The sequence below is a fragment of the Anas acuta genome, chromosome 1 (genome assembly GCF_963932015.1).
Source record: "Anas acuta chromosome 1, bAnaAcu1.1, whole genome shotgun sequence".
NCBI classification, from domain to species: domain Eukaryota; kingdom Metazoa; phylum Chordata; class Aves; order Anseriformes; family Anatidae; genus Anas; species Anas acuta.
In genome coordinates this window covers 159,872,069-159,884,459 of record NC_088979.1, presented here as the reverse complement: position 1 = coordinate 159,884,459, position 12,391 = coordinate 159,872,069, and the positions used below count along the sequence as shown (strand labels likewise).

At 36.2% G+C, this 12,391-nt stretch overlaps 1 protein-coding gene across 8 annotated transcripts in view; it reads left to right on the top strand.

Annotated features, from left to right (window-relative positions):
- The window catches only part of ANKS1B (ankyrin repeat and sterile alpha motif domain containing 1B), a 433,040-nt gene that overhangs the window by 223,051 nt on the left and 197,598 nt on the right, over positions 1–12,391 (top strand). For 6 of the 8 annotated variants that reach the window (XM_068668850.1, XM_068668849.1, XM_068668847.1 and 3 more), the window contains one exon: positions 11,040–11,146. In XM_068668850.1, the coding sequence (XP_068524951.1) occupies positions 11,040–11,146 (107 nt within the window). Of the gene's footprint in view, positions 1–10,660; positions 11,147–12,391 lie in introns of those variants that run through there. The other 2 variants (XM_068668852.1, XM_068668853.1) reach the window with 2 other exon arrangements.

The window sequence follows — 12,391 nt, the reverse complement described above, 5'->3', positions numbered from 1 at the left end:
AAGTCCTGCTTAAATTTATTTTTTTCCTTGCAGTTTAATTTGAACCTTGCAACTGTGTAGTCATTTACACTCATGTATATTAATACTGAATTCAGCTGATATCACTGAATTGAACAGCATTTATTCCTTAAGATCGAGTTTAATATCAGGTTCAAAATGTATGTAAAATAGGATTTAGCACCTCGGTGCAGTTGAAAGCATCTGTTGAAAAATGAGGCTTTCACAGTCTGGCTAGGAAATACTTTAAAGAGAACAGAATATTCCTAACTTCTAAAACAGACTTTATGAAAACCATAAAATGATTACCAAGGATAAATCTCTAAAAGTTTGTTCACTATCTTTGTTCTTCTTTTGTCTGAGTTGAAATAGATACTACTCTTGTACTTGACCACCAAATATATGAGGGTTAGTGATTTCCTGACTAGTGAGACTATGATGGAATTTATCTTTCATAAAATATATAAAGATCTAAGTCTACTAAAACTGAATTAATAACAGATTCTTGAAAGTTCAGTTGATTCACTCATCTTTCCTTCTTAATCTAGTAGTCCTTAGACTTAAATAGATATGAATCCTTGGAAGCTCACATTTCTAGTAATCACAAGAACATCACATGCTAGTTAAAAATGTTTGGCTTATTATAGAATTTACAGCACAGAATTGTTTCTAGTTTTAGTTCCACCTACAGAAAATGAATTAATTTAAAATATTAAACTAACTAAAGTGTATTCGTTTGCTTTCTAACCCAGACTGTTAACCCAAGTTCGTGATCATAACACCAGAATCAATTTTCCTGTTTCCTTCTCATTTATTCAGAAATATACTGTTTGAACACCTTAAAATCCTTCAAGAATTATTTGCTTTACTACTTTCCATCTCTGCTTCTAAGCCATGAAGTAAGAAACTTCCCAGAACTTTGTTTTTCTAGTTTTTATCCACTGCTGCCTTTAGCTCTTTATTTTATTTTATTTTTACATTACTACAAATCTTAGATGTCTGAGGTTAAATTATAGATTGCTAATACGAATTAGTATTAAATGTTAAGAATAGCATTTATTGTAAAATTGTGAATTGATCTGATATCTACTTCTACAGTTATATTTATTATTCATGAACATGCATACGTTTGGATAAATATATCTTATGAATTCTGCAATTTGGTTGTTTTTTCTATTTACGGGCTGTGATGGACCACCTCAGTTACTTAGTGCTATTCCTGTTTTCTGGTAGACTATTTGAAATGTTTTAGAGAACATAATTACGAAGAATAAATCTTCTTGGTACACAGATCCCCCTGTTTGCAGATAGATATAGTGTTCATATAGAGACCAGCCATTCCTCTCAAATTTATATGAGCAAAAATCCATGTTCATGAAAGTTTTCAAACAGTGAATAGCAGGGAATGTAGCTAAACAGCTTTAGACCTAACTTAAGAATGACTGTAGGTGTTATTTTTGATTATTAAAACAGATCTAGTTTTGATCTTGTTTTAGTATATTAATTATTGTTAACGTGTTATGAAATGTTAGTGAAACCAATCTGACTACTACATTTTCAGGTAACCTACAACCTGTAGGACCACTTGAGCTTTTGCTGAGATCCATTAGCCTTGAGAAAGAAAAGATGGAAGAAATGATGCCTGGAGTACAGTTAATTAAACTCGTCCAGGAATTTGCATTTCTATCATTCCAATTTCTAAAACAAAACATGACGCTTGAGCAAGTGCAATGCCATGAGAGGTGGTCACAGTGTCTGTAGGCATCAGTGTAGATTCCTGAAGCAGGATCCTAGGCTCCATCTGTGGGTAGGGGAGGCCAATTCAGAGTTCCTACTCCAGAGTGAGAGTCGAGAAGCCAGGCGTGAAGGAGCTTGCAGACAGGAAGAGCAGGGTTTATGTAACCTCATCCATATGCAAACAGTCCAGTGAATTGCCAGAACTGCAGCAGCATGCCCACCCACTGAAGTAATGTCTTTATCTTTCATTGAAAGATACTGCAGTTTTCCTTTGGTGTTGCAGAGCCTGTATTAGCAGGGAGAAACATTGGTCAGATTTCCAGGTTTTTGTACAATGAGGCAAGTTTCTGTTGAGATCCTGACTACCCACAATGTAGGTCTGGTGTCCATCCAGGAGGTAGGGCCAGAGACAGCATTGCAAGGGAAGGGACTAATGGGCTCAGACTGAGCCGAAATGGGATCCTGCACCATGGACAGGGACAGACATTGGTGCCCTAAGGGCCCTGACACTTCTGCTTTTTATTCATTTTTATAACTTTTTCCTATCATATCAGTGAAATGTGTTCAGTTTTATCTCATTTATATATTATTATTTTCTGAGATTTTAAATATTCTGAGAAGGAAATGGCTGAGGGATAGTTCAGTGTTATTTATAATAAAGAGCTCCAAGTTACCTTAGCTCCCTACTAAGCATATTTTTCCAGTATAGATTTAGACTCATCTTTACACTTAGTTGCTGGTTGCATTGAAAATAAAATATTCTCCTGTATATAATCTTTATAAATGTTGAATCATAGAATCAGAATATTGAGTTGGGAGAGACCTACACGGATCATTGAGTCCAACACATGGCTCCACACAAGACTACCTAAAAATTTAACCATATGTCTGAGAGCACTGTCCAAATACTACTTAAACTTCACCAGGTGTAGTGCAGTGACCACTTCCCTGGAGAGCCTGCTCCAGTTAAGTCAGGACTAACCTAATACCTAAATCCCACCTAGTCTCAACTCTAGACAAATCTCAAGGGATAAGCTATCAGAATAAGTAATTTAATTTTAGAATGAATTACTTTCCCCTATTTTAAAAAGGCTGGAAAGAGGAAGTAGAATAAAAAGTAAGTAAAACAAAAAAGATGGATGTGAAGCAAAACAAGAGATTGTTGTAGCTGCAAATAAAGGATGAAAAGTGAGCAAATGATCGTAATGTATGAGGAGAATAAGTAAAAGTGAAGGTAAATAGGGACTGTTGAAAAGGAATTATGAAATGAAGCTAGAAAGAACAGGAAAAAGAGAGGGAGTTTACCTCTCTTAGTTATTGAAAAGAGATCATAGTAAAATCAGGTGTGTTTGGGGCAGGGGAGCCTCTGAGCCCAACTAGGCAAAAGAAAACCAACTACAAGGTGCTTCAGGTTGAATCTGATTTGTAAAATGACCCCAGGAGAAATCTTTAAGCCTCCATCTTGTATACTTTCTAGTTTAATCATTTCAAGGATCTGACAGTTTACTACAGTGTCAGTACAGGCCTCTGTGTTTCCAGTGCTCTCCACAGGATCTTGCAGCACTTCTCAAATTTATGAAATGACAGCTGCCATTTATTTCATAGTTATATTTAACTTCTTGTGATATCTCTGGTTGCTGGCTTTCATTTTCTTTTTTTTTATTATTATTATTTTATTATTATTTATTAACATTTTCTTCAAATATTTCTCTGTTCTGCTTCTTTACTAGTCCAGTATTGCTTAGGACAGAGCTGTACAAAGGTTTTCTCAAATTTGAAATTACATGAATTTATTTTTTATGGTGCTAGGAATTATAGCCTAAAGGGTTGGGCCTGCATAGCATTTTTAGAAACACTATGCATATATATATATATATATATATATATATGCATGTAGTATACTAGTTTTTAACAGTAGTCTAAAGTCTTTACTGAATTAAATACAACATTTTGATTGGTCATGGTGTCATGTAAATCTTCAAGCTATTTTTTCATTCTAGATGAAAGCAGTGAAAATGATTACTCATAGGTGGTAAGTATAGTGTTACTATTATCCTGTAAAAGTTCCTGAGACAAATGCAGAAATTGTTCGAAGAAACTAACTCCTTTTTTTTTTTTTTTCCAGAAAATGTTATTAGCTTGTATTGAAGCCAGAAATAGGAAGTATACTTTTACCCTTTGGTTGTGAATAGTATTCCTGAAAAAATGACAGGCAAGCAACTGAAATGTCTTTGTCCTACCAGAGGAAATCGTATTAGAGTAATATCATAGTGTAGCAGGGACGCACTGAGATTTGGTGTCATATCTCTTGCTTGCCTCTCCCTCCATCAGTAGCAATTCCTTCTATGCTCATGAAAAAATAGCTGGATTTTAATTGCATCCTAACTAGCTTTCCTGAGTGCACTGCAAGATCACAACAACCTATTACCTTTGGGTGGCATCCAGAAGGCACAGAGTCACATTCCATCCATTTCCCATTCAACAGTCACAGAGGGAGGGTGGGTAAATCTAGCTTTCCCTGCAACCCTCTGTCTCTTGGTATATCTTGTCAACCACTAAACTGTCTAGTTTTTTTTGTTTTGTTTTGTTTTTAAAATTAGATGAAGTTATGGCAGAAAAATCCATAAAATACCATTAAACATAAAGACATGATTGCTCTTTCAGGAAAACATTGAGCTTCATACTGCTGGAAAGTGGGAGAATGATAGTAAAGGATCACTGTAGGCCTTTTTTATTCTTATGCTCTTCTGCAAGCGTATAATACTAGCCACTATGAATGAAGCTAGTGAATGGCTGAAGCTAGAGGAAGCTGTGGTGTGATCCAGTGCATTTGATCATGTGCTCTCTCAGTGAAATATCCATCTGTTCTTAACTAATTTTTGCAATTTAGCAGGTTGCATTTTGTATTGTTTTTTAGTCAGCCAAGGATATAAATATGACTGATGTCATTACAATGCTAGTACAGTAACGTATAATATAGTTGGTTCTCCTGTTGTCTTTAGAAAAGAAAAATTCATTTAAATTATGAAATCAGAATCTAGAATCTATATCTAAATATATCTCAAGCAACCTTGCTGTGTGGTGATATACATGTATGTTACTGTATACCCCGTATATATTGTTCAGCATCACAAAGCTGCATCAGGGGAAGTTCAGTCTGGATATAAGGAAAATTTTCTTTACCACGCAGGTGGTCAAACACTGGAACAGACTTCCTAGAGTAGTGGACGATGCCTCATGCTTTTCAGCATTCAAGAGGCATTTGGATAATGCCTTCAATAAGATGCTTCAACTTTTGGTTAGCCCTGAAGTGGTCAGGCAGTTGGACTTGATGATCTTTGTAGGTCCCATCCAAGTAAACTATTACATTGTGTTGTGTTATGTTGTGTCCTGTCCTGTCCTGTTCTATTCTGTAGTAATGACAAGGTCTTGAACAGAATCAGGTTCCCTCAGTCTTAGTCCCATGGCTGTGCTCTTGAGAACAAATCTAATTTTCATGTATTATTTGTCCCTCATTCACTGAAGGACTCTGAAGACTAAACTGAAGTTGCCAAACCAGTCAATTGAACACAAAAATATGTTAACTTTGGAGTGTCTGTAATAAATACATGTCACACAATGGAATACTTCGACTGAGCTGTTACTGGGTAAATAATACATCAAAAGTCAGAAACACAAACTCAGAGAAAGGCCAGTTGAGTTCAGAAAGTATAATTCACTGTTGACAGTGCTTTAATAGTTATTATAGAAACAATTATTGTACTTACATAATGTGGGACTATAATAAATGTTGGTATGAAAATTAGAAAATAACTTTGAGGATGATTTTCCTAGTCAGTGAGGGTTGTTCCACTAGCTTGCATTAGCTGTGGTCCAGAATTATTTTTGTGTGTTCTGAGCCATACATAAGCAATGGAATGTAACCTTTAGAATATAGATACTAGATAGTGTTATTTAAATTCAAGCTGTTTCTATTCATTTTGTTTTGTTTCTGTATGTACCATAAAAAATGTCTCTAAGAGAAGTTTCAGGAAAATATTCAGCATCACCAAACATGGTATCATCATCCAAAGAGCTGGGCTGCTCACAGAAGTTACAGTTTTTATGTAAGGTACCCGGGTTTTTCTGTTTTATGAGGAAGTTAATTTAAAATCTAAGCACTTGAGTTGCTAATAATATAAATAACTGAAATGTGCAAGGCAAAGCAGAACCTTGCAGACACCTCTTGGAACCCCTATACTTCTGTAATACATTTATTTAACTAAATCGGTCTGCTGGATGTTAGGCACAGTTTTCCTTATACAATGTCTTTTTCCTATTTATACTTATAATCTCTCCAAGAATATATATTGTTTGATTCGTTTATTCACTAGAATACCCAGTCACACTAACTCTCCATTAGCACTGTTGAGATACTGTTGAGACCTTTTTTCTCCAGCTGAAATCATAAATACAAAAGTAAAATGAATGTGGCCAGCCGGACCAGGGGGGTGACTGTCCCTCTGTACTCTGCTCTAGTGAGGCTGCACCTCAAATACTGTGTTCAGCTTTGGGCCACTCAGTACAAGAAGGACATTGAGGCCCTGGAACATGTCTGGAGAAAGGCTACGAGGCTGGTGAAGGGCCTGGAACACAAGTCCTATGAGGAGTGACTGAGGGAACTGGGGTTGTTTAGTCTGGAAAAGAGGAGGCTCAGGGGAGACCTTATTGCCCTCTACAACTATCTGAAAGGAAGGCATGGGGAGCTGAGTCAGCTGCTTCTCACACATAACTAGTAATGGGACTAGAGGGAATGGCCTCAAGTTGCACCAGGGGAGGTTTAGGTTGGAAATAGGAGACATTTCTTCTCAGAAAGAGCGCTCAGGCATTGGAACAGATTGCCCAGGGAAGTGGTGGTGACACCATCCCTGTAGTGTTTAAGGAAAGGTTGGACATGGTGCTTAGGGATATGGTTTAGTGGGTGACATTTGTTGTAAGAGGATGGTTTGACCAGATGATCTTGAAGGTCTTTTCCAACCTTAATGATTCTATGATTCTATTCTGTGATTCTATCTCATTTAGTGTTAAGGCAGAAAGCCTTACAGAAAGCCTTAATTCAAAAAAAAAAAAAAAAAAAAGTTTACAATACTTAGCTTAGATTTCTTCTACAGAACTGTTAAACTGGTTGTCAACTGAAATACTATTTCTTTTATATCATGATAACATTAAACAGTCTCCATTCAGAAATTTCTTGGTTAGTAAAATTTTCCCAGTTTTGATTCTCTAACGCTGGAAGCATTTAGCCATTTTCAACAGGTATTGACCTACCTAACATGAATAGATTATTGTAATCTATTTTCTTAACTGGGGCAGCACCTCCTCCACAAGTAAATTATGATAATCATTGTATTTATTTATTTTTCTCAATCAAAAAAAAAAAAAAGAAAGAAATATGGATGTTGGTAACAGTAGAAACAATAGAATAGAGGGGGTCATAAATTCCTTAGAATTTAGAAAATCTGCCTTCCAGCGTATGAAATCAAGTGCACTCTGATATCACAGATTCAGTCAATTCCAACACCACAATACAGATATTCTGAGTCTCGCTGGGAACAAGACATCTTGTAGAAATTATCGTATAGCATACCAGATGGCATCTTTCTTGCAGACATCACTTGAATTTGCTTCTTCTATTGCCGTGGAGAAAGAACCAAGTATTTCTATTCCTGTAAGAGATTTATGCGTCAGTTTTCCCATGCAGGAATAGGTACATTGTTTTTGGTTGTGGTGCCACAGAATTATCAGAGGATTTTTGTTCTTTGAAATTATAGGAAAGCACAATGATATGTAAATTATGTTGCAGGGGAGACCATGTCTTGCAGTTTGCACCAAGTTTTTCAATATTGGGACCATCTTTAGGCATAGGCAAAGTATGCACTGCTTGCTGCAGCTCACACCCATGGGGCTGGCACTGAATCATAGATTTCAGCAAAATGAAGAGATAGGCTTTTGGTCCCAAAGCAACAACAGCTGTTCCAGGTTCCACTTGTACTAGCTCAGAAAAAGTGTCCAAGCAGACCCCCTAAAAAGTCTCTTTGACTGGTAAAGGACAAGGAGATCAAGTGAGCTGCAAGTTCCTGCAATGGCAGACATAATCCTAATTTCTGTCATTGCTCTTTGCCTTCCTTTGCCTTTGCCTTACTACTACCTTTGGTGGAAGAAGGAGAGAAAAAAAAGTGTTAGAGATAACAGGATACTCTGCAATGAGATGATAGCCAGGGATAAGGACAAGGCTGCAAGCTAGCCATGTTTCTCCTTATATACTCTCCCCTTGCTGAGCAACCTTATGTTGTGTTGTCAATGGACTCAGCTGGAGTTATTACTGGCAGGGGACAGAACTGGAGGAGAGTACACAGTGGGACCAACAGTGCTATAAGCGTCCAGTGTTGGGGCCATGGAGATAGACACAATACCAACAGCTACATGAAGAAATGTGTCTTAGGAGCCACCCAAAAATGGAATTTTGTCTACATTTTTGCTAGGCATTGAGCCAAGCACTTCTCATATAGTCACTGGCAGCATAACTACCATACTGTTTATAGTAAGGTCAGGAAGAAGCAGTTTGGCAGTGTAACTGGTATATTGATTATTGGCTGTGCCTTATTCTGGGCAGGACATTTTTGTTGGTGGAGGACACTAGTTGCAGAGACATTTGTGTCTGTAAATGTACAAGAAATAAAGGACTCATATATGAAACATAATTCTTTGAAATGGTGGGATTATGCTTTACTAGGTCTCCTTCCAAAATCATTTTTTTCTGCTTAGAGGGAGAGGGGACAACAAAGTCAGGAATCCTTTACGAAGGACTTCATGATTTCTCAGGTAACTAAGAAAAAATGAGTAGGGTCTTAGTTCACATTGTGTTTGAAAACTTCTCATTCTGTTCTCTGAAGAGCTTACACACCCTTTCAAATTTACTTATCTGCCATATCTTGATTCAGCATATTCTGTCCTTACAGCCTTGCACCTGACTGGACACAACCAGTGTGGATTATGTACAAAGATACTGATTCAAGTAGAAAAAACTTCACAAAATAGGGAAGATTTACAGACAAGTGTGAAGAAATGTATTTGTATCTCCATGAGACCTAGATTCCTGTCATTTTGGAACATCTACTTTCTCTGAGAAAAAAAAAAAGGATTACCTGTTAATCTGTTTGAGATGCATTTAGGTGCACACTGTACTCATCAAAAATATATGCTCTGTATTGGAGATATCCACATGCTGTTTTTATTAAATTCCTGAGAAAACTCATAAAGGTTTGTTCAGCAATTGCAGGTTGACCATCTCCTGGTTAGCTTTCTGTACAATTTTTTTTTTTTTTTTTTTGAGAGGCCCAATGAACCTTTTGTTCTTCATGTATTAACATATTAAATCCGTAGATCTGAAGTCATGGGAACTCCCACAACAGACCTGGGCTAGGCAACTTTCCAACCTCATAAAAGATCTTCTATGGCTCAGCTAAAGTTACTGTAAAAAAATCATTATGGACTTCAGTTTGCATAAGTTGTTCCACAAATCCAAGCAGCAATATCAGACAGTAAAAGGTCATCCAATTTTAGTCCAAGGACTAGTCAGGTTGCTGTTGAAACTCTTACAGTATTGTTAATTTTAAGTGTCTACCTCAGTTTAGAGTCCATTCTGCTACTGCTCGGGAAGCCTCTGCTTATCACTTACAAAAAATTTGTATTATAACTTGTTGGTTGGAGTGTAGGTTTGGATTTTTATGAAACATTTTCCTACTTAATGTGATAAATTCCCAATGATGCCCTCAACAGATATCTGATTCCTCTGTCTGAGCTGGTCAATGCTTGAGGTTCACAGTGGGTAAGAAAAACAATGAAAAGTATTAAGGTTCTATAAACAAAGTTTCACTGGAATTCTTAGAATTGTATCCAGAATATATTCATTTTCTGCCTCTAACCTTTAAGGCTGTTATGAAAATAAAAAGTTTAGTAAACTTTTCCTCCATCTCAAAAATGGAACACTGATGTAAAATCCATCTTGAAATACTCAGTTTCTTGTGCAGAAAATGAATTTTGCTTTTGTTTTAAATTCACTATTTCTTATTTAATTTTTTCCAACTATAGTTGCTAAAGTGTACAGACTCATTATAAATTATGCATATATTCTATGTCTGCCTGCTATCATTCACATTTCTGTAAGAAAAAGATATAAACTTAAAAATTTATTTAGTAAAAATATTATTTAATTATTCATTTGAAATGGTGACCTTTTCAAGTTGAATTATTACATGTCGGCATGAAGGTTTTCTTGTGTCTTATAGTATTTTACGGTTGAAGAAATCATGCAGCTAATTTAATTACTTGGACTAAAATTGTTGTGCAGTTTATGTCTTTTGCTGTACCACAAGAGAAAAACTGTGAAATGTATTCATTATTGATTTTTTAAAGGGTTTTGCTCTTATATAAGCAGAAATACAGACCACAACCTATGTTGCTTTAAAAGGGGAAAAGGGAATAACTGTGCCATAGGCTATGGTTTATGTATTGCCTTTCCTAATGCCTTGTGAAACGTAAAAATCTACAACAAACAGATATGTAAAGCGTAACCGGTATGAAGATTCTATTCAGATTTAAGTGCTCTAGGTTGCTTTTGAATCTTGCTATTTTCTGCATTTGTTTTGACTGCTCTCATCATTCAAGATTGACGCTTGGATGGGTGTGTAGGAGGAAGCAGCAGCAGCAGGCTTACAGCTTGCAGACAAAAAAAAAATCTGCCTTATCTGATGGCTATTATTGAAAATGCGAGGTGTAGCCTAGGCTGGGTAATGAAGGGGAGCGAGCGAGGGGGAGCAAGAAGCATGGAGCTGCATACTGATGAGTGTAGGAGTACTTGATAAAAAGAATTCTTGCTGCTGGCAGTGCATTGCTCATTGTGGAGTATTCCAACAATCACATATAACGGAGAGCAGCTTAGCTGACAGCTTGATATGCTTTTTTTTTTTTTTCTTTTTTCTTTTTTTTTTTTTCCTGTATGACGTACTGGTCTGTAGTAAAGATTAATAACTAAGAAATGTAGAGCTAGGATCAGATCTTGCAGTATATGCTGCCCTGTAAACTATGTTTTACTTCTGACTTTTCTGCTTGCTGAAAACATTAATCTGTCAAGCTGGCGGGCTCCTTTGATACCAACTTTCCCAGGAACACAATGTGGCAATGCCACCTCTCAGCCCAGGACTACCGCTATTATCCAGTGGATGGTTATTCGTTGCTTAAACGCCTCCCTCTTCACCCTCCTACAGGACCCCGATGCCCTGTCCAGACAGTGGGACAATGGTTGGAAAATATTGGGCTACCTCAGTATGAAAACCACTTGCTGGCTAATGGATTTGACAATGTGCAATTTATGGTAAGAAATCTTCTGTGCATAGCTGTGTATATACACTGTAGCTGCCTTTTTTGTCTGTGTCTTATGTGATCATAAAAACCTTAGAGATATTCTGCATTGCACTAAGAAGATCTGTGTAGTGTTTCACTTTTCTGTGTCTAGCTAAATTAATATATAGACTATCCTAGCATAAACTTCCAAATTATACACTTTACAAAATATTCTAGACAGAGGTATGGTGAAAGAAAAGCTGCATATTAAGGTTCTTTCTCTCCCTCATCAATCCTCAGGTTAAAAAAGAAAAATGCACTGTTCTTTTAATCCACTGCAGGAGGCAATTTCACAATATTTAAAGCTGTAAGCACCCCTGTCTGCAATACCTCACATACTTTTATTTAAATACTAACATCATCATCACAATAATTAAATAGCATGCAATGCCATTCTTGCATTGAGAGGTATTTTAATAGCAGATAATTACTTAATAATATGCGCTCTCTTTGCAAGTGATTCTGGATGTCTCAGTTAAATGTTTTTGCATTGTAGACAATCAGGCTGTGGGATTCACTTGTTGAAACTTATGCCCTGTGTGGAAAAGTAATACATTCCTCTTAATAGTTCAATTTTTCTGTTTTAACTCTCAGTGTTTACCAGGAACAAATGAATAAATAAATTTTGCATACTTCAGAATTTACAGTATTACCATGAGGTGTTAAGTAACTAGATCTGTCCGACAAACTTTCCATTGAAATGAATATTCACAGTAAAGAAAGAAGCTTACTTATAAGATTATTATATAATCACATTCTACCTGCTTTGGTATTCCCATTACTTCTATCTCCTGCAAAAATCCTGAACACATTTCTTTTAAGTATCAGATCTTAAAATATTATTAATTACTCCTTATTTACAATATTTTTAGTAACTGTGTATGTCATGGAACAGTTCTAACTTTTCACAGCTTACACCTGGCATATAAGAAACAGAAGTGAAACAATATGAATATTATGACTGTTGAATCATCTTATGAGTTGCAGTTTTCCTATTTAATTTATTTTGTCAAATCACTATATAGTTAGGAGTTACCAATTAAGGCATAGATGTATGTTATTTCCCCATTATAATAGTGTAGAGATTTCTTCCTGTATTTACATGGCTGCCCTGTGATCATTTGCTTATATCAATAAAAATCCTTAGAATCTTTTCCTTTAAATATTCTTGAAACAAAGTACCAAGAGTGTGCTGTCAGCCCTGCAAATTTAAATA